Source organism: Paroedura picta, chromosome 15 (assembly GCF_049243985.1).
Source record: "Paroedura picta isolate Pp20150507F chromosome 15, Ppicta_v3.0, whole genome shotgun sequence".
NCBI lineage: Eukaryota > Metazoa > Chordata > Lepidosauria > Squamata > Gekkonidae > Paroedura > Paroedura picta.
Window position 1 is genome coordinate 24,382,354 of NC_135383.1, and position 22,499 is coordinate 24,404,852.

At 46.8% G+C, this 22,499-nt stretch overlaps 1 protein-coding gene across 1 annotated transcript; it reads right to left on the minus strand.

Moving 5' to 3' along the window:
- Nucleotides 1-3,423: 3,423 nt before the first annotated feature.
- LOC143824695 (protein KASH5-like) lies at nucleotides 3,424-20,579 on the minus strand. Its single transcript, XM_077312192.1, has 14 exons — nucleotides 19,799-20,579; nucleotides 18,811-18,927; nucleotides 17,464-17,644; nucleotides 13,462-13,623; nucleotides 12,679-12,796; nucleotides 12,194-12,244; nucleotides 11,741-11,818; nucleotides 11,576-11,632; nucleotides 10,651-10,710; nucleotides 10,162-10,226; nucleotides 9,854-9,944; nucleotides 5,615-5,679; nucleotides 4,692-4,769; nucleotides 3,424-3,925 (listed from the first exon to the last, which is right to left on the minus strand). The coding sequence occupies exons 1-14, from the start codon at nucleotides 19,866-19,868 to the stop codon at nucleotides 3,724-3,726; spliced, it is 1,395 nt and encodes a 464-aa protein (XP_077168307.1). The 5' UTR covers nucleotides 19,869-20,579; the 3' UTR covers nucleotides 3,424-3,723.
- Nucleotides 20,580-22,499: the final 1,920 nt, after the last annotated feature.

The window sequence follows — 22,499 nt, forward strand, 5'->3', positions numbered from 1 at the left end:
GGGACACTGCAATGGGGAAGGCAGTGTTGCAATCAATACTGCATGCATAGCCCACCCCATCTCCACGGTGAGTGATCTTGCTAGTCTCCCATGTGGGACTGCACAGAACCCACAAAGATGAAAACAGGGTTGCACTTAACTGTAACTGTTGTTCATCGAGTGGTCTTCTGTGCAGTCACACAACCCTCCCTCCATCCCCACTGGGCTGCTTGTATTGATTGTTTAAGCAGCAAAGGGGAAGGACTGAGGGGAGAGTGCTGGCACCTCCCACATCACATGACTTTGGGCAGGAAAGTCACTCTGTGAGGGGAGGGGCTGGCACTCTTGGGAGCTTTTTAAGCTTTCAGCTGGCTAGTTAATTCTCCGTGGCAGAACCCATGCGTGACTGCACAGAACACCACTTGATGAACAACAGTTACAGGTAAGTGCAACCCCGTTTTCTTTGATTCCTGATTGAAATATGCTAACTTCACATCTTCCCAGTGCCCCCTGCAGGGTATTCTTTATATATGCTGTTGAATCATGCACATGGCAGATCTTGCCTGTTCTAACTGGAAGAGAGGGTGCGCAGGAGTCTCTATCGAAATGTTCTTGGCACGCAGGGCAAACTACCATTCCCGAGTTGCTTCAGGTGAAAGCCACCCCAGGGAAACCTGTACAAAACCAGTGCCTTTTACACTTCTTCCTCCACCTCTTCCTCCTTTCTCCTAGGCAACGAAGGGCATCCAGCTCACATATAAACATCTGGAGAACATAGCGGATGTCCAGGCCAGACAAGAAGTCTTCCACTATATCTGCCTGCTGGGAGACACTTTCCCCAAAGAGACGGTGAACGCCCTCCTTGGCTGCTCCCTTCAATGTGACAGGTGAGAACAGAGAGAGCCCCACGGGATCTCAGGGCGGGCTAGGGGGAGTTTATAGTGACACCGACCCTCCAGGTGGGACCCGGAGATTTCCCAGAACTACAACTGATTCAAATACGAAGAGACATTGCATGGTGTAATGGTTAAAGAGTGGTGACCTGTTATCTGGAGAACTGAGTATGATTCTCCACTCCTCTTACACTTTCAGCCAGCTGGGTGACTTTGGCTAGTCACAGTTCTCTTAGGGCTGTCATGGAATCATAGAATTGGGCCATACAGGCCATCTAGTCCAACCCCTGCTCAACGCAGGATCAGCCCAAAGCATCCTAAAAAGTGTGTATCCAACCTTTGCTTGAAGATTGCCAGTGAGGGGGAGCTCACCACCTCCTTAGGCAGCCTATTCCTCTGTCCTTGCAGAGCAGTTCTCTCTGTGCTCTCTAATTCCCACCAATCTCATGGGGTGTCTGTTGTGGAGAGAGTAAGGGAAAGGTGTTTGTCCGCCACTTTGAGACTCCTTCAGGAGTGAAAAGCGTCGTATAAAACCAACTTTTCTTCTTCTAGCCTGTCTAGCCTGGGCTAACTGGGTCAGGGCTCATACAGCTCATAACAGGGGTTATTATGGATTTATGGAACAGTCAGGTGAGGGGACAGCTCTAGAGGGGATTCTCCACTCAGGAGAGGGGGGTCCAGCAGCCAGGCTGGCATCCCACCCACCAAGACTTCCTGCGGCTTTGAACTTCCAGCACCTCAGCAGCCATGTGGCGCGCCTTGACCAGCTCCTCGGACACAGCCCGAAAGATCCTGGCTTCGCCGCTCCTGGGGCGAGAGGAGGCCGTTTTGGTCTTCGGGGAGGCTGGGGGAGGTAGCAGTTGGCCTCCTCTTGCCGCCGGGACCGGCTTTGCCGCTCCCGGGGCGAGAGGAGGCCGATTTGGCATTTGGGCAGGCTGGGGGGGCAACAGCTAAACTCCTCTCGCCGCCGGGGGTGAGAGGAGGCCGTTTTCGCCTTCGGGGAGGCTGGGGGGCGGCAGCTGGCCTCCTCTCATCGCCGGGACCGGCTTTGCCGCTCCCGGGGTGAGAGGAGGCCGTTTTGGTCTTCGGGGAGTCTGTGGGGGAGGGTGCCGGGACCGGCTGCGCCGCTCACGGCGCGGGAGGAGGCCGTTTTTGCCTTCGGGGAGGCTGGGGGGGTGGGGTGGCAGCTGGCCTCCTGTCACCTCCGGGACCGGCTTTGCCGCTCCCAGGGCGAGAGGAGGCCGTTTTGGCCTTCGGGGAGGCTGGGGGAGGTAGCAGTTGGCCTCCTCTTGCCGCCGGGACCGGCTTTGCCGCTCCCGGGGCGAGAGGAGGCCATTTTGGCCTTCGGGGAGGCTGGGGGGGTGGTGGCAGCTGGCCTCCTCTCACTTTGCCGCTCCCGGAGCGAGAGGAGGCCGATTTGGCCTTCGGGGAGGCTGGGGGGGTGGTGGCAGCTGGCCTCCTCTCACTTTGCCGCTCCCGGGGCGAGAGGAGGCCATTTTGGCCTTCGGGGAGGCTGGGGGGGTGGTGGCAGCTGGCCTCCTCTCACTTTGCCGCTCCCGGGGCGAGAGGAGGCCATTTTGGCCTTCGGGGAGGCTGGGGGGGGTGGCAGCTGGCCTCCTCTCACTTTGCCGCTCCCGGGGCGAGAGGAGGCCGATTTGGCATTCGGGGAGGCTGGGGGGGCAACAGCTAAACTCCTCTCACCGCCGGGGGCGAGAGGAGGCCGTTTTCGCCTTCGGGGAGGCTGGGGGGGTGGCAGCCGGCCTCCTCTCGCCGCCGGGACCGGCTTTGCCGCTCCCGGGGCGAGAGGAGGCCGTTTTGGACTTCGTGGAGGCTGTGGGGGCGGCTGCCGGCTTCCTCTCGCCGCCAGGACCGGCTTTGCCGCTCCCAGGGCGAGCGGAGGCCGTTTTGGCCTTCGGGGAGGCTGGGGGTGCCGCAAGCCTCCTATTGCCGCCGGGAGCGAGAGGAGACCGTTTTGGCCTTCAGGGAGGCTGGGGGAGGCAGCAGCTGTCCTCTCGCCACTGGGACCGGCTTCGTTGTTTCCGGGGCGAGAGGAGGCCGTTTTGGCCTTCGGGGAGGCTGGGGGCGTGGCAGCTGGCCTCCTATTGCCGCGGAAGCGAGAGGAGACCGTTTTGGCCTTCGGGGAGGCTGGGGGGGGGGGGCAGCAAGCCTCCTCTTGCCACCGGAAGTGAGAGGAGGCCTTTTTCCCTTCGGGGAGGCTGGGGGCGCGGCGGCCGGCCTCCTGTCGCCACCGGGAGCGTGAGCAGGTCGTTTTGGCCTTCGGGGAGGCTGGGGGGACAGCAGCCTTCCTCCTCTTGCCAACGGGAGCGGCTGCACCGCTCCCGGGGCCAGAGGAGGCCATTTTGGCGTTCGGGGAGGGTCGGGGGGCGGCAGATGGCCTCCTCTCATGAAAACCGTGGCTTTAGTGATCTAGCCGGTTTATTTTCACAGGTTTACCTTTTCTTTTTTTCTTTTTTTTAGTTCGGATACATGTGTTTAATAGAAAAAACAGATAATTTATTTACTATTATACTTAAATAATGGTGTATTTACAATAGACTACCCTAATGTGCCTCAGAGTCCTCTGAGACATACAATAAGAGAAAACAAAATAAATGCGCCTTAGCATATTTCATCCTCAAACAGGGTTGGTTCTCACGAAAACCGTGGCTTAAGTGATCTAGCCGGTTATTTTCACAGATTTTTTTTTTTTTTTAGAGTTTGGCATTGGTCTTCCTCTCCTTTTTTTCACAGTTATTTTCACAGATCTCTTTTTCCTTTTTTTCCCTTTTTTTTTTTAGTGTTTGGCATTGGTCCTCCTCTCCTTTGCACAAATGGATGAAGAGGAGCAGAGCTACATTGGGGGCAGCTGCAGGTACAGCAACCGCAGGCGAGTCCAGTGATTTCCCCTGGACTCGCTCCAGACAGCATGATGGCCATATGGTGGCACTATGTAGACAATGGTGAGCAATGCAACACATGCAAGAAGGAGGCCAGGAAGCACCAGTTTCTGCAAGATGAACAGGAACAGGCACACTATCGGTAAATCAAAGAACCTGTGGAGAGAGAGGACAGGTTATTCTCAGGACTACCGGAGGGCTCCTTGCCCGAAAAGCCATAACAGTTGAAAGGGAAAGAGAAGGCAAAAGTCAAACATAAAAAGCTACTGGAGAAACTGTGGAATGGCTAATAGAAGGAATTACAGATTTTAAATAAATCAGGCGCCCACAGTTCTGCTTCCCGACCATATTCTACATGATTGTGCCACTTTTGGGGTTTCTTGAAGCCTGAATAATATTTCAGGGGTTTCTCAATGGAAAAACAGTTGAGAGAGCCTGCTCTAGAGGAAGGAGATGTTCTCTATTGGATCCAACCCATGGCTTGTGCTCAAAGTTCTCTCGTTTATGGTTAGTTCATATAGGTCACAGCCAGAAATATGGAAGAAAATGCCTTGGATTGCGTTTAGGGTTTCAGACTTCATGGGTTTCAGACTTTTCTCTTCAACTTGAGCAAACAACACCTAAAATGCTTTATGGATTCTTCTTAGAGAGAAGCAGAAAGACAAGAATTAAAGAGCTCCTACTAGGCTCATCAGACTAGCACTGCTGAAATGCCTGCTCTGGACAACTATTTTTGCACTTTACTGTCTGTGCCAATCTTCTTTTCCCACCTCTTTCTATTTTGTTTGTGCTGTAACTGGTGTGACCCACTTATGGGGCTGACCCAGCAGCTGACTATGCAGAAGTGCTGTGCTGAACAGCAGTGAGACATACTCAGTGTTCTTGCCACAATCTGACACAAGCATTTGTGGAGGTTGCTTACCAGTCTAAGAGACTTGCACACCATTTGTTGCCTGGCTTCTTCCAGTCAGGCTCATCATTGGGTACTGCTTCATACCAGCTGGAACAGAAACTCACATATTTTGGAAACTGAAATGCTTTGGGGTGCTAATAAGATTGCGGTTCTCCCCATGGGGGCAATAGCCCACACCTCAACTTGGAAAAGAGGGAGGGAGGGAGAGACCTTTACGGGGCCAAAAAGGGGAAGGGAATGCAAAGTCTGACACTGTCCCCTTGCTTGTAAAGCCTGCAGAAGGAACATCCACATGGAGGCCCTGCTCAGCAGTGATTCTGCTCAGCTGGATCAAAAGTGGGGGGTTTTCTCCTATCTAGCTTAAAGGGAAAAGCTGAGTCGGGATTTAAAGCGGGGGGGGGGGGGGGCTGTATTCCACATGGAGAAAAATCTGTGTTGGGAATCAGCCGCAGGGGCAACTGGGCAGAGCACTAAACTGATAGGCTGCAGGTAAAAAAGCACAGCTATTTTCTCATAATTAGGATCAAAGCATTTCCCTCCTGCCTTCCCCTGGACTACCACAAGTACTTTTGATCAGATGTATGCTGCTGTTTCTGGATTTGGGACTCGTCCCCCAAGTACAGAAGGACCACCCTTATGGATTAGGGACGCTAGCCTCACGGTTAGGCCTAGGGACCCCTTGGAGTGACAGCTCATCTCCAGACTATGGGGATCAGTTCCTTTGGAGAAAATGGATGCTTCGGAGGATGTATTCTGTGGCGTTGTACCCCACTGAAGTCTCTGTCCTCCTCAGACTCCCACCTCCAGATCTTCTGGAGTTTTCTGATAGGAATCTGGCAACCCCAGTCGTTCCCTCCCCCCCCCCAATCCCCTACCAATGGCCAGGAGGGGCCTGGCACCCGTAGTATTATCTGACTAAGGTGGAGACTTACAATTCTGTTGAGACTTGTGTGACTTCTATTATCTCGGTGACTTCAGTTATTTCTCTCCATTCATCCTTTGGGGGGGAAAACATTGACGCAATGAAGGTGCTTTAACGCAAGTTACACAAATCTGTTACCCCTTTCATTTAAACCTTGTGATGCCTTCGCCATCTGAAAACACCCGACAACTTTTGAAGGCATTTTTGGCATGCTCCTGAATCCCTTGATAACCTTCGAACTGTTACTTTAGTTTTTCAGCATTCTGCGGACGTTTGGATAAACCACTTCCGATGGGGTTTTGCAGCTAGATTTCCCTGTGCAAGGGTTCTGCAGAGGCGGGCAAAGCAATCTGACAGAGAATACACTCCTGCTACCCTAACTAGCCCATTTCGGTCACCAGACATTAAATTATGACTGCTCGACCCACAACAATTGCATATAAGATGGTCTCTTACAACATATATAGTACCTACGACAATAAGTCAGGGGTCCTGCTTGTTTAACTATGTGGGCAAAACCAAATTATTTTTGAGAATGCTAATGAAACCAGTGGGCAAGGGGTTCAGAAAAGAAAAGCCTCTTGGATCCCCACGTCTAACAATTTTTCTCTCCTGCCCTTCAAAGAGAACAACTTAAAATACATTTAGGAAGAGCTTCACTTCATATTCTACTTCTTCCAGCTACTCAGAACTTTATTCCCACTTCATCGTTGGCCTTTGTTCTGTTTGTCCTGCTCCTGCCCCCAAACAACTGTGCTCGGGCCCCAAAATCCAAAGAGGGGCTGCAGTGTTTCTCGTCCGTTGTAGGGATATTTATTTATCTTACTTTTTGCAACGTTTTCATTAATGGCCATACTTCTCTTGGACTGTGGCACTTCAAAGGAGAGAAGCATCACGTCCCAACATGCTCCCCAAAGGGAAGAAACACACTCTGCATACGGGGAACATAGCATATAGCTGAAAATGCTGCGCTAAACGCTTCTCCCTTGCAGTCATCTTCTCTCTGCCCAATGATTCCCCCCCCCAGCGGAATAGTCCAGTCTACTCCTTTATTTTTCTATAAACTGGCCCTTTTTTCCTCTTTAAAAACAACCCCAGTTGCTTCACCCCACAGTAGCTCTTCAATAAGGCTGCCCACCACATTGAATTGGCAAGCGTCAGCCATGGTCTGTCGCACCAAAGGCCCCCTAAGCTAGAAACTGGGGAGGCCGGCCACAATGTGTCTCATTGAGCCTGCGATACATGTCCACATGGTTGCCTTTCTCTACTTGGTGGGCCATTCAAAAAAAAAGAAAAGAAAAACCAGGACAGGAGGGGGGGGTCTTTTAACTCAACTCCAGTCTAATCAAAGACATGATGGGATGATGGGGTCAGGTGGCAGTTACGGTAAGCAAGCTCCATTTGCAGTTGATACTGCATGGCTCATAATTGCGATAGCTACATAAATGGTGCTAGGTATCCAAAAGGAAGAGTCCTCCCCCCATCCATTTGGTCTTTTCTTCCCCACCCCCCCCAGCCTTAGAAAACTAATTATCTCTATGCAAGGCACATAACCCCCTCTCTACGTCCGTGCAGATGGGAAAAACAGCTCTTACCCAGGAAAGGGGTAATTAACAAATACAATAGTACAGATCTCATTGAGGAGATTCCATTAGTCTAAATGGAACGGTGAGAACAGATGATGGGGGGAAGAGATGGTGGGCTATATAGAACAGAAATGTCAGATCAAGACGTTCGGTATTTATGACCTCACAAGGCGTGCGCTTCCGAGGGCAAGCCCCTCTTCCCCAGAGTGTGAACTGACCATCATGACAGTGGGAATGTATAAGCAGAAGTTATTGGTGTCAAAGACAAAAGAAGCAGGAGTCTTGTGGCACCCTAAAGAGTATTCCCAGTACAAGCTTTTGTGGATCAGAGCCCATTTACGTGAACTGACAATAGTCAAGATATCAGGCAACTCTGACGTTGGAATGAGAAAGGAGGAAGGACCCATGACATTTTGAATGCTGTGCACAGGCAAGGCAGTCTGTGGCAAAAGGGGCATGAGCCGGCGTTTCAGAGGACATGATTACCACCAGGAAGACATGAGTCACTCAGCACCTCAGGAAGGAGCAAATATTTGAAAATTGTTCTGGAGGGTATAATTCAATTCACCCAAGCCAGTTTCATCTTCTCTTTCCTGAAAGTACAGTGCAACGTCAAAAAGCAACCAGAAGGGCCTTTTCGCACGGGGATCTTTGTTGCAAATTGTTTGCGGAATGAAAAATCGCCATTTAAAATAGTGGAATTCGTCGTTATGCATACCTGCCTTTGTAGCGGAATCAGTTGCGTTTTTTAGCGTTTCCCACAGGCTTCCGGTCTCGGCAGAAATCGCTAGAAAGGAAGCGCTATTGCCAAGCTCGTCCCGCCCCTGGCCGTCAAGCAGCCAATGGGCAGCCGTTAGCATGCTCCCAAACAGCCCCTTTCCCTTTAAGAAAGGTTTTTTTAAAAAAAAAACCGACCCATAGCAACGAATCTAGGTAGATTCGTTGCTACGGAGAGACCCATCCAGCTGCCTAATGTGAGCTGTCGTTTGATTGTATGATCGTTTGCACGCTGCCTCGAGTGATAAAAAAAAATCCCCCCCCCCTCTCACGGGCCCGATTTTCGGCTGAATTTATGTGTTAAAAATAAAGGGACTTTATTTCAGCAAACGGGCTTTTATGTGGTTTGTGCTTAGTGACTAAAGGTGAAGGACTGAAGCCAGGGAAGCCTCTAAACAGAAAGAGGCTCGCTGGTGCGTTTATCCCCGCTCGCTCGGAGAAAAAAAAATGGCGATCGCTTCGCCGGAAGTTTGGAGGAGAGAGCCAGGGGGAGGGACTTTGAAGAACCAGCAACAATGGTAACGCACAGGTCTTTAGCGCTACTGTTGCAGATTGGTTGCAGGAGTGTATCGCTATCCGGAGGGTGAATCCACTTTTCTGGATTCCCCTGAAAGCGCTACAACGAAGCGCTTTTTGCGGGTCGGTTTCAGGATTGTTGCAGATTGTCTACGACGTCGTGGGTTATGGCAAATTAGTAGCGTTTCCAATTAGCAACCATTGTGCTATTTTGAAGCCGTGCGAAATGGCCCGAAAGTGTTGATATGTAATACCTATAGGTGAAAAGGGTCAGGCACTAGGAAGTGTCATGCGTTTTCTGAACATCACTGAACTGCTGTTTCGAAACCTTAGGGAAGATTTGCTCTTATGCCCCTTGCTTTGGAGCAAGTTTCACTGAAAGCTCTAAGAGTCTCATCTTTCTTTTAAGATTTGAGCAAAGCACTTGAAAATAGGCTTGGGCACTAAGGGCCCAATTCGGCTGATTTGGCTTTGGCACCCATTGAAGTCAGGGCCTGGGGGGGATGGGGGTTTAAGTTACAACCTCCAAACTTTCAGGCTAGCTCTTCCCTGGCTCCCCTCCAAATTCCGAAATGATTGGCCCAAGGGGCCCACTTCTAGGGGCTCCTGAAGAGGGTGCCCCCATCCATCCCTCCATTATATCCGATGGAGAGTCCGTCCCATCGGAGCGGATGATTTCAGAGGCCAAATGACAGCAGCAATATGATTAGATTAGGAGTGAAGTACAGAGAGGTATCTGTGGGGAAATCAGCCCTGTCGATGAGCTATCTGTGTTAGGGACGGAGAGTAGTCCGTTCGTATTCTTGGTACTCTGCATCATTCCAAATCAAGAAGGGAGGCTTGAAGTTTCAGCACTTTTTTCATAACGGCATCCTGAATTCAACACTCAAATGGAAACAAGTACTTAAAAAAAACAGTTTAAAAAGCAGGTCAGGAAATCCTATCATGGGTGCCCCTCTTCCCAGAACAAAAGGGACCAGGAAAAAATGTCTCTGTGTTCCATTTGTAATGGCCGCACTCACCTCTTCTTCCGTGTCAGTGCTGTCTTCTTCACTACCTGTCTCCACAGGGGACGGCATCCCATAGAAAGGGTTAGGCAGACCGCCTTCTTCACCCTCCTCCTGCTGAACAAGCAAGGTCCTATCAGCTCAGGGCTCGATCAATATGGTCGGTGGTTTTAGTGTCTTCCCTCAAGGTAGCGTTTCTATGGCAGAGAGAGCACTGCTTCCCAGGACCAAAACGGCAAGGGGTCGTCCCCGAGAAAATGCTGTTCCCCTTCCAGGTAGAGTTTGCAAGGGCTGATTGTGGAACTATCAAGGGCCAACACTGGATATTCACTACACCAATGTTAACATGGGTCATCTTCTTACTTGTTGGGATTCTTCAATCTCCACAGAGAGGGGCTGGAATGGAACCAGTGCATGGTAGGCATTCTCATTTTCGGGGGAACCTCTCAGCAGCCTGCATTGAACAGAGATCAGACATAGCATTTACAGGAAGGAAACATTTATTTTGGTGTGACCCCCTACAATACAGGAGAGGAGCGTTCCAGATTTGGGATGCGGAATTTACTATCTTCTACTATGTGGCCTGGCTCAAGATGGGGGCAAATAGGGTGGGAACCCCAGGTATGGGCTGGGCTGGGCAGGGGGGGGACCATATATTTAGAAAGACTTACACTTCTTCTCCTTCATAGGAATCGCCCTGCTGCTCTTGAAGCCTGCGGACGTCCGATTTCAATTCCTGTACAAATGTCACAAAGAAAACTTGGTACGCCTGTTCAACTGCTACTGTGGCCACCTAGACAGAACCACAGGCCATCAAACAGTTCAGGTGTCGATGCTTGCCTACTAAAGCTTGGGGAGTCTAGTTTTCTAGGGATGCCAGGTTTAATGGTGAGAATTCCCAGAGTTTTATGTGTGGAAACAGTAGGATTGTGTTAGAAGCTTTTGGCTTCGATATACCTCCTGCCGCCCGACCTAAGAGCTCTCTTTCTTGGACAGGACTCCCTCCTACCCAAAGATAGGATAGTTGAGGGTTCACATGTATTTCTACATCCCACACTAAATCAAATGCATATTATACAATATATTACAGATAAACCACTCTGGGTAGGCTCCCCGAAGGTCCCAAATAAGGCCAAGGTCCCAAATAAGGCCAATGTTACCTGAACCATCATTTGGTATTCGTCTAGAGTCACTGTCAACTCTTCCACTTGTTTCTCTTTCTGGGAAAGCCAAAGATAATCGTAGCAGTCAGTAGAAGATTATGACAACCTCGCCTTAAAGCCAATTGCGATCTTAAAACACAACAAAGCCAGAGTCCAGTGGCCCCTTGAAGACCAACAAAGATTTATTCAAGGCGTGAGCTTTTGGGTGCAAGATTCCTTAGATTGTCACTCGAAAGCTCACGCCTTGAATAAATCTTTGTTGGTCTTCAAGGGGCCACTGGACTCTGGCTTTGTTTTGTTGTGCTGCTCCAGACCAACATGGCTACCCACTTGAGGCGATCTTACCATTTATTTTAAAAATGGCTTCTTGTCACCGACTTATGCCTAGCTATGAGGCTGCAGTGACACCTAGTGATCCATGAAGGCAGGTGTGCCCTGTTAATGCACACCTGCAAATGAACAAATCCCGCCAGGACAAGCCACGAGACTCACTTCCATTTGCACTTCCGTTTATCTAAGATCATGGTTTTCAGCGAGGTCTAATGGAAGCACTAGGAGAAGAGGAAGTGAGCTCTGGGTCAGCAGAGGCTGTCTGGTGGGCATGGGACTTGGCCATGAGACCCAAGGGTAAGTCCTGATTAAACCGATAAAGTAGCGAGCTTTCACACGAAACAGAATTCTTCTCTGCAGTGTGCCTCCTGGTAGAGAGTAGCGGGAGATTATACTGCTGCCCCAGGTACCCCAACATCACTGAACCCCACAGGCCAGAGCTCTCGGCTCCATCAGCACGACCTTACGCAGAGGTGTACTCTTTTAAGCCCAATTAAGGCAATGAATTTACACAGGTCAAAGAGAGTTAACCCTTTCAGTTTGGTTTCACTTCTAATTTTCAGGTTGGTGTTATTTGTTAGATGCAGCTCACCTTGTCAAGGTCTGCATTTTTGCAAGAGATAAGCTCTTCACACTCACAGAGTTGTCTCTGCAAGAAAGAAACACAACAAGTCATAACATAAATGATAAGAACAGAGTTTATCAGCCAAACTAAACATGTTAACAATGCTGCATAGGCTCATCAGGTCTCCCGTACCTGCATTTCGGCTTTCTCTGTGCTCAGCTGTCTGATTTGATCCTTAAAGTTTTCTTTTTCCTGAAGCAACATCTGGTTCTGTAGAAAAAACACACCAGAATTTGTACACGGTCATCTCGTGCTGAATCAACTATATTGATAATTTTTCGGTTGGGCTTTTTCTCCAGCTGAATGTGGAAACTGAGAACATCAACTATCCACTTTGGTGGGTTTCCGCCTTATGCATCCTTAAGAGAAACAGACACGTACATTCATCCCATGTCGTTTCCTACCGTTGGTCACGTGTCCACTATTCCCCACCGTTTGGCTCTACATTTGGTGACCAGAAGCTACAACTGTAGAAGAAACAAGGTCCTTCCCGGAGCCCGATATCCCCTTTATACAAAGAAATTTGTTTGGGTCGTGCTCTTCAAATACTGGCCTGGCAATAGGGGTCCTTTCTGCCCTGCTTACCTCGTCGAACAGTTTATCTGCTTGACTCAAAAGGCAATGCTGTTCTTTTTCCTAAAGTTTGAAGGGGAAATGTCTTAGTTCGTTCATTTTTTTTTTTAAAAGGACATTGAGTTCTGACATCACATTTTACAGCACCCAGGAGTGGTTCAGGAGTCTGCATACAGATGGGAACTTGTGAAAAATGGGTCATCAATTATAGACCTCTTGTCCCATGAACAGCAAGTACCACAAATTCAGAGATAGTTCACAAGAAGCCACATGGATAATATATTTACACCACACATTTTCAGACATTTTCAGATGTATTTACACAAAACGGCTGCAGTAAACAGGAGCCTGCCCACAGTTTCACAGTAACTGGGAATCTACACTCTCTAATCCCCCCAAAGTTGTGATTTCAGTAACCTACTGCAAATTACGACAAATGCACCTACACCTACATGTTTATGGATAACCTCTGCAAGTGAATATCAGGAAGTACTGACCAGCTGCCTTCCTTGCATGTGAAGTTTTCTATTCTCCTCTTCCAAACTTCTGGAGAAAAACTTCATGTCTTCTAATTCATCTGCCATTGCTCTAGCTTGTTCTAGGGCTTGCTGATTGCTGTAATAAAGGGCAAATAGATATTTACTTAAAATGCTCACATTTCAAACTTTGCTGGGTTTACAGGTATGCAAACAAAGAGTGTCGGTGTTAAGAGGAAAGAAGCACAGTCCAGGCTGGAAAATATAGGTTGCCTCCACAGTTTCCATTCTGCTAATAATGGGGTCTTCACCTAGCATGAGGAGCCTTCCTCTCGTAAGAGAAACCTGTTACACTGGACGAAGGCTCCCACCATCCATGGACAAGAAACCTTGGCTTCAGTACATTGATTAGAAGGCATTATAGGGGGGTGGGAACAGACCTGAAACAAGGGGAGAACAGAAAATACGAAGGAGCCTCCTATTGGATTACATGGACCTCCTTCAACTCAGCTCTCAATATTACATAATCTCATATCTTCTTTTTTACTAAACCCTCTGGCCTAGGAGTGCCAACCTCCAGGTGGCATCTGGAGATCTCCTGGGATTGCAACTGATCTCCAGTCAACAAAAATCAGTTTCCCTGAAAAAAAATGGCTGCTTTGGAAGATAAACTTTATGCCACTGTACCCCACATTCTCTCCCCTCCCTCAGGCTCTACCCCAAAACCTCCATGTATTTCCGAACCCTCTACCTCCTTGGATTAGTCCTAATTATTAGTCAGCCAGTCAGTCTGTTTTAACGTACCCTCTCAGCTTTCCTTTCAGGTCAGCAATCTCCTCAGAAAGTCGCAAATTGAGCTCTTCTGCCGTCTCGATTGTCCTTTGCAGCTTGGCATTTTGCATGGCTAGCTGCTTGTTCCCCTGCTGCAAATCTGTGATGCTGCTCGTCACATCTGTCCCCTCCTCTCTTTTGTTAGGGGAAAAAAGGATATGGGAAAAGTAGGAAATCAGAGATTTCTGCACACTATTCTGTGAGAATGCTCACTAGACACCGCAACCATCATCATCAATTTGTCCATTCCCCTTTAAACAACTCTGGTACCTGCTTCCTTGAATATTGTGCTGCCCGTAGGGTTGCCAGCTCTTAGGTAGGGAAATACCTGGAGCAGCCTTTTTCTCCAGGCGAGTTAATCTTAATTGTTTTAAGAAACATAACTTTAATAAGTCTCTTTAGAGACTTTCAATCTCTCTTTTTTTTTACTTTATTAGTAATTTTAACAGTTACTAATAGTTAACACCCAGCATGTTCTTAAGTTCTACATATATTTTATTCCAAAATTTAACCATCCCTGGGCAGCTCCACCACATATGGGAAAAGTGGCCTTCATTTATCTTACATTTCCAACATCTCTTGTCAGAATCCTGAGACCATTTTGCCAATTTTGACGGCGTTAAGTACCACCAGTGGTCCCCAACCTTTTTATCACCGGGGACCACTCAACGCCTTTTACTGAGGCCCGGTGGGGGGGGGGGGTAGTTTACTCCTCTACTCTCAACCACTGCCCTAGCGCTCTCTGATCGCTATGGTAATGTTTAAACATCCCTTTAAAATAAGATACAGACACGCCACAACAATGAACATAAGGAACATTTTATTTTCATGAAAATTTTAACTCATGACAATGACAAATCAATGGGAACCCTGAGCTTGTTTCTCTGCAATGAGATAGTCCCATCTGGGAGTGATGGGAAACAATGACACCCGAAGTGTGTTGTAAAGGGCCGGGGGGGGGGAGGCATCCTTCGGGGCCCACCTCCAATTAGTCGAAGGACCACACGTGGTCCGCAGCCCACAGGTCGGGGATCGCTAGTTTAGAGGATCCTCTAAGAAGAAGACCACGTCATCAGCAAATGCTCTCAATTTATATTCCTGCTGACCAATTTTAGTGCCCTTAATCCCTTGTTCAGATCTAACTTTATTACATAATACCTCAAAAGTAGGGGTGAGAGTGGACACCCTTGCCTCCTCGTCCCTCTATATATTCTAAATTCTTCTGATAAATCACTATTTACTATAGTTCTTGCCTTTTGATCTAAATAAATTGATCTTATAAATTAATCTTAATTGCCAGGAGATGAATTGAGATGTTGGGAGATCGCCCCGTTTTGGTGTCTTTGCAAAACAGGTCCCTCCTGGAGGTTAATAGGCGTCTGAAATGCCACAAGCTAAGCTGAGCTATTGTATGACCTCATACTCTGTCAAGAGATTTCTTAATAAGTTGAAGATGGTCCTTAGATATAAAAAACATTGTCCCTTGAAAAAGGCGTTGGCGAAACACGTCGGGACTTGTGTGAAATAAGGATTAAAGAATAACTGAAACTGAAGAGAGACGACTCAATATAAGTCCAATTTGGATATTTTTTATTGCCATATTGGTTTCCCAGTGCTTCTGTACTATATTTGTCTCTTCACTGGGACCCACCCCTCCCAGTTCATCCATTTTTCCTCCTGGAGGTTGGAAACTCTTTTCTGCAGATACTACAGGCAGCCTCTTCTGGTACACAGAGACTAGCCCACAAAGATCTTCTAGGAAACAGAAAAGAAATACAACAGCTTTCCAGAAAGGGAGTCCCTGATCTGAATCAATGCCCTTCAGGCCAGACTGCTATTTCTCTTTTTAAAACTCCAGAAATGTCTATTTACAGATTCCTCTCGTGTCACATCTGTTTGGGTCCTCAAAGGCTGGAACTTACAAACTTTCCCTGGCCAGCCCCCATAAATGCTTCTAACCCATCAGGACTTTCTGTTCAAAAAAGTGAAATTGTGAAAGCAAACCTGCCGCTTTCTGACTCCCTTTTGCTGTCGGTATGCGCGTGTGAAAAACAGAAAGGCAGCTTTAAGTAAACTTGTGTCAGGCTCTGACTGTATTGATTGATGGCCATCCAGGAGGGCTAATTTAAGAGCACGTTATGACCATCCAGCTCTTTTCAGTGTTCATGAGATTTCAGCCCAAGACTGACCAGCTGCTTTGCAAGGACATCAAAACATGCTGTTGATGTCTTTATTTACTAATCAGCACACACATGTATATCTTCGGAAGGAGAATGCTATCCATTTGGCAGTTCTCTACATGGGCTTCCCTTCCCCACCCCCCCAGCCCCCACCCCCAAAAAACCCAACCCGGAAAATTCTGAATATCTTTCTGCCATTTTAAAAAACAATTTTTCTTAATTATTATCGGGATTGATTGAAATAAATACATCATCCTTGGCAACACATTCATTTTTATAGCTGAAACCCTTCCTAACAAAGAGAGGTTAAGTTTATTCCATAAAATTAGATCTTTCTTAATATCCTCCCATACTTTCTCATAATTATTACATCAAAACATGCTGTTGATGTCTTTATTTACTAATCAGCACACACATGTATATCTTCGGAAGGAGAATGCTATCCATTTGGCAGTTCTCTACATGGGCTTCCCTTCCCCACCCCTCCAGCCCCACCCCCCAAAAAAAACCAACCCGGAAATAGATTGCATTTTAAACAGTGACAAGTTTCCTCACAAGAGAGGAAGCCATCTGTGCAAAGTCAGCACCATGTCCCAAAAGAGGCTGCATCACTGACCACACTATATTTAGAAAGCGAAGGACAGTGTCCTCTCTTTCTTCATTTGCTCCTTTTTCTTTTTTCAGCACAAGCATTGACCAGATGGCAACATGTAGATATAGCCTATAAACATCTTGGGTACTGTCTAATCTCCTATATAAGACACAGATTAACAGCCATCTCTTCTGCCTTATTATCAGCCTGAGAAAGTAAATCGACATTGGATGATCTTTCTTTGTTTGTCACACTCTTTCTTACAGTTGTTTTCCTCTACTTTGTGGTGGGGAAAAAACATTGACTTACCTCCGATGCACAGAAAGTTGCCCCCCTAATCTTAATGATATTGAAAAGTACAAATTAAAGAGTAAAAAACCCTCTGAGGACCAAGCCCCATGAGTGAAGGCTGAGGGACTTGGGAATGTTCAGCCTGGAGAAGAGGAGGTTGAGAGGAGACATGATTGCTCTCTAAGTCACTTGGAGGAGGGCAGGGAAAGGTTCCTGTTGGCAGCAGAGGATAGGACCCACAGTAATGGTTATAAACTACGTGTTGTATGATATCAGCTAGATATCAAGAACAAAATTGTCACATTCAGAGTAGTTCAGCCGTGGAATCGACTGCCTAAGGAGATGGTGAGCTCCCCTTCACTGGCAGTCTGCAAGTAGTTGCTGGACAGATAGTTATTAAGGATGCTTTAGGCTGATCCTTCATTGAGCAGGGGTCGGACTAGATGGCCTGTATGACCCCTTCCAATGTTATGATCCAAACTGTAGAGAAAGAGTATTGCATGTTTTTATTCATTTATTAAATGTTCTTACATCATGAATTCTCTAAGTCTGATCTCTGTAAACACATTGTGCCTATTCCGTCTTGTTATCAGAAGTGCCATAATGTAGAAGGGCAGAAATGTAGAAGGCCATTCCCGGAGTTGCCATAGCCCAAAACTGTAAAAATGTAATTGATTATTGACTGTCTCCATGATAGCTTGTAGGGAAACAAGGCAACCAGGTGGAGTCTCTAAACGACACCACAAGTGTAGATGTGCAAATCTGTCCAGGGGGAGATACTCTTTGATTTACTGGGACCAGCGGTTACTACTCAGTTTGTTCTTGATCCCTGCCCAGGATTGAGGGGAAAGGACAAAGAAGGATGTCAAAACAATTAGTAAGCCAACGCATATGACTTTTGTTAATACAAACCCCTCTTTTTGGCATTCGGCTATCCATTCCTTCATGGCTTGACAGAAGGTAGGAAACTCAACAAAAATGCCTCTCTCTTCTGGATCCAGTCTTCTATAGAGAGACTGAAACCTACAGTCTTCATCACTCTGTCCTGTCATCTCCTGTAAGTATTCAATGATTCGGAAAACAGACACCACTCCTATAACCAGAACACAGGTGAGCAAAGTCAGAGGTAGCCAGTAAAATCCAAGGACATAAAGTTATTTAAAACTGGATCTTTCTCTCATTTCTTGTTTACATTATTCAGTATTTGTGTTCCTGTTTCTCCTATCTAGAAGAAATTTGGATTAAACAATCTGTGTCAAACTGCTGGAGACAATTAATGCTTGAATCGTGTTTTTCTGCGCAAGAACCACCGTGGCAGCAGTTCCAAGAGGATTCGATTGCACTCAAACCTCTTGAAACAATGACATTCTCCCATTTTATTTGCTTTTGTAAAAAAAAAAAAAAAATAATGCTGGTAGTTGCTCATCACACCACATAGGCCTCCACCATTCAACTATACCATTCCAAAACAGGCATCAAGGGAAAAGAGGCAGTCTGTTGCTAAAGTGCTAATTCCCTGTAATTGCAGTAAACCATCATTGGGTAACAGGACATGGACACTAGAGTCTTTAATAGGCGACACAAAAGGAAATCTGGGACTGCTAGCCTGCTTGTCAGGTAATTATAAAATTGGCCATCTGGTAGCAGTGTACATAAGGGGAGGAGCAGGATAACTCCTCCAAAGGTTCAGAGCATGGTATGTCATTGGGTGGAGACTCAGGATGACTACTGGTGCCTAGATGCCTCAGAGAATTTAAGCAGAGCAGGGTCTAGGCTGTTCTGCCACAATAACTTTGAAGTGGTTATCATCAATTGAATAACTGAACATATGGACCCATGAAGCTGGCTAATATTTGGTCTATCAAGTTCAGCATTGTCTTTTCTGACTGGCAGCAGCTCTCTAGGAAGAGACCCCTCATCTCACCTACTACCTGATCATTTTAATGGAAGATGCCGCAGACTGAATCTGGGACCTTCTGCTTGTAAAGAAAATGCTGTACCACTGAGCAGCAGACCCTTGATAAAAGCTTAACCGTTTTTTTTTTAAATCTATCTTTTCTTGCAGGACGTAATGTCATTAAATAGTTACCCCAGATTTGCTGCTATTTTGACCCGGTAATATTTGAGAACACTGAATTGGGGTAAAGAGTGTGATGCTAAAGACTTCTTGTGCTCATGCTAACCAATTAGGAAACAAATCTCTGCTCCTGCTAGATTTGAAGACTGGATGTCTCTACGTGGCACGAAAACACTTTCTACCTGTTTCTCCCGGATCACAAGCCTGGAATGTGCATTTAAGAACATCATCCTCAGAGCACTGGCTGGCACTCGGAATTATGCTCTCGCTGCTGACGCCAATGTTGTCCCTTGGCTCCACTAAGGTACAAGAGGAAGTAACTAAATGTAAATTAGATTTTTTTATTCCTAAACCTGAATTATCTGCAGTCATCCTTCCGGAGCTGTTATGAAATGTATTTACAATCCCATTACTAAGGTGAGGATGTCTAGAATAAAAACTACTTGGAAAAGGCTCGGTGGGTACTTATATTAATTTAATATATCACTGTCCAGGGAGGGGAGCAAACCAGCAGTGAGGTGGTTGTTGTTGTTGGTTGCGAAGTCGTGTCCGACCCATCGCAACCCCATGGACAGTGATCCTCCAGGCCTTCCTGTCCTCTACCATAGCAGTGAGGTAAGGCAGTGGCAAAGACTGAAGGGGGATCTGAGTTTACAATGCCAAAAAGCAACTGTCTGTTAAATTATTTTTCTTCCCTCTTCATAAGGGCAAATGAGACATGAGGGTTCCATGGGCTACAGTCCCTAGTTCACCCAAGATGGTAAGATAGCCCCACTTGCCATGAGAACCTAGCCATTAAGACTAAACCATAAGGTGACCAGATTGTCCCACTTTTAAAGGGACATCTGGGGGCACCTGGCAAATTGTACTTATGCTGCAAGTAAATATATATATATTACAATACTATTTTTGCGTTCTATGACCATTTTTGTTGCTCCATATAGACCCCCCCCCCCGTCAATGGTGTCCCACTTTACCAATGTTAAAATCTGGTCGCCATATTAAAGCAGCTACCTGCCAGCTCCCCTTGGGTTGGCCTGTTACAAACCCATGAGGGAGATGCCCTTTTTCATGAAACTGACCAGGGAGAGCAAACTGTCTCCCACAAGAAGTTTCTCACATCACATAAATGGTTACAAACCGATCTTTTCAGAAATGGCTAACACGTACTTCCTGTCGATTCCGCAGTTAATTCTGCATGTTCGGTACTCTCGAAAGAGCTGTAATATGCGTCCTCCATCACTGCACAGAAATACGTTCCTGAGTGAGGAATTTCGCTTCACTGGAAGCAGTTTTGAAAGGAAAAGCAGTGCGTTAAAACCCATTTCTCCTTCTATCTTTAGCAAACGAAATATGAACACACAGAGTTCTAGTATCTGCACAGCAAAAAGCCTCTTCGGGTAATTCTTTACCAGGTTTTGTTAATCCAATACAAACACTTAAATTATCTCTCATTCAGAACTAGAGTAGACAAACCAAAGCATGAAAATCCCATATGTTTTAGGACCATCATTCTGACAAATCATTCTGACTGGTTTAATAGCTACATTAAGAAATCTCGTGCTGATAAAATTGAAATTAATTTCCGTTTCCTTTTCTTGAGGGTATAGTTGATTAGCTGCCATCAGAATGGTATCAGTTATGAGAACTCAGATGCATTTGAGTTTATTTGTAGGCCTCACAAAATTTGGACTAGGAAAATGGCTGAACAAAACACTCTCTCCTCTAGCATTCTGCAGTGCATATACATGAAAGGCAGAAGTTTTCAACTCTCTCATACATGCTAAGGGAGTACCAAATACAAGCCATGGGAAGCAAACACTTATCACAGTTATATGCAAAAACAACCCAGTATTTCAAATGTGTTGAAATCCCAGGGGCATATATTTATGACAACATCCATTTATAAGAAGGCGCTGTTATAGTAAGAATTTTTCAGCTTATTCAGGCTAAGTTTAGAGAACAGAAATGCTATGGCAAGAAGCAGCAGCAGCTTTTATATGCCGCTTTTCTCTACTTGAAGTAGGCTCAAAGCGGCTTCCCTTTCCTCTCCCCACAACAGACACCCTGTGGAGTGGGTGAGGTTGAGAGAGTCCTGATCACTGCTCGGTCAGAACAGTTTTATCAGTCACCCAGATGGCTGCATGTGGGGGAGTGCAGAATCGAACCCGGCATGCCAGATTAGAAGTCCACACTCCTAACCACTACACCAAACAGGCTCTCAGTTTGAGGAGGACTTAGTGGATAGCTGAGAAAAGCCCCGATGAAAGGCTGGCATTTTTTCAGGTGGGGCAGCTCAACTCACATAACCCTGGGACAATCAGAATAGAAATGTCATGGGCTACTACACTAGGGGGAAATACTCGATTCCAACTGCGTTTGAACAAGCAGCAGCCTAAATGCAAAATCCTGAATGGTGGGATTGCCCCTGCTGAGGGAAAGGCCACACAGAGCAACGAGGCAAGAATTATTACTAGCAAGCAGAAATATCTGGAACTAGAGCTAAAGGAGGGACAGGGAGAGGAACCCTGTGAAATGACAATCTGTACACAGCCCGTGGCGCCACGGGCGCCACAGAATGAATAAAAGAGTAAGGGGTAGTGGGGAGGAGTTAGGGCGGGACCGGTCCAGGATAAAAACTCGGAGTGTCAATCCCGCCCCATTGCCTGCTTCACTCGCTCAGGGAAAATGGCGGAGCGGCTGGTGAGAGCCTCGGCTGGGGGGTGGGCCGGGAAGCCTTCTCTCGGCCGCCGGAGCGGCCTCGCAGCGTCGTATAGCATACTCTCTTTAATAAGGGAAAGCAATCTTGAGCTAGCAGCTGTTCTGGTGGTTAGAAAGCCTGGGGAAAGGTTTAATTTAAATTTGCCTGTGGTGGTTTTGCCTGAATCTCTCTATAGCCTGAGTCCAGTTCTCTTGAGTGTCCTCAACTGGCGAGCCTCCAATCACTCAATAACAATTTCTCCACAAGAAACATCAGGGTGGATCCAAGCAAGCATGATTGGTGCTCCTGGATTGTGCGCTGGGAATACTTTAGACAACTGCTTTTATGGTCTTGGCACAGAATCTCACTTGCCTGCTTCTTCCATCCCTACCCCCTTCAAATCAATTTCTTCTTACAGCAAATATAAATACTCAAAATTAAAATATCAAGAGAGACATTCATTTTATAGTTGTATAATTCAACGTATATTTGTTATTGAATGACAGAGAACTGAGAAGCCAAAAAGCTTGCCACAGTTAGCAGCTGCAGGCCAGCTCATTCCCTAGCCATGAGGCAGGCTCTCCAGGGGTGATGGCTTCTTTCAGTCGCTTTCTTCTTCAATAGGTGAGACACTCCAGGCAACCTTTAAAGGATGGATTTATGGTGTGGGAGAGAAGCTGTACAGAAACATCAAGCTGTAAAAGGACACAGCAGTCTGCTTCTTGCCATGTGAGCCACTGAGAGCAAATTGGGTAGCCATGTTGACCTGAAGTACCACAACAAAACTTGAGTCCAGTAGCACTTTTAAGGTTGACATTCAAGTATCTGCTCTGGATTTCCTCTCTGCAGCATAGTTTTCGGTTGCATCTGGGTGTGATGATGCTCTAGATTATAAGCCCATTTCAAAGAGTAATAAAATGGGCGCTAGGAGGACTCGGGCAGCCTCGGGGGGGGGGGTGGGCCGGGAAGCCTTCTCTCGGCCCACACAGGCCCCTTTCGCCATCGCCGTGCCCTTGCCGGAGCCCTCCCAGCGCCCATTTTATTCCTCTTTAAAATGGGCTTATAATCTAGTCAGTCAAATAAAATAAGACTTGGATATCTTGTGCGATAAAAAAAAAAACATCCAACTACACAACAGCTCTGCAGATTTAAGAAAAATGTAGGACTTTA

Coding starts and splice junctions, on each gene's coding strand:
- LOC143824695 (XM_077312192.1), bottom strand. CDS start 19,868: ATGGAGGACGCATATTACAGCTCTTTCGAGAGTACCGAACATGCAGAA. Junction 11,633..11,740: donor CAGAGAAAGCCGAAATGCAG/GTACGGGAGACC, acceptor TCTTTCTTGCAG/AGACAACTCTGTGAGTGTGA. Junction 4,770..5,614: donor ACACAAGTCTCAACAGAATT/GTAAGTCTCCAC, acceptor TTTCTGTTCCAG/CTGGTATGAAGCAGTACCCA.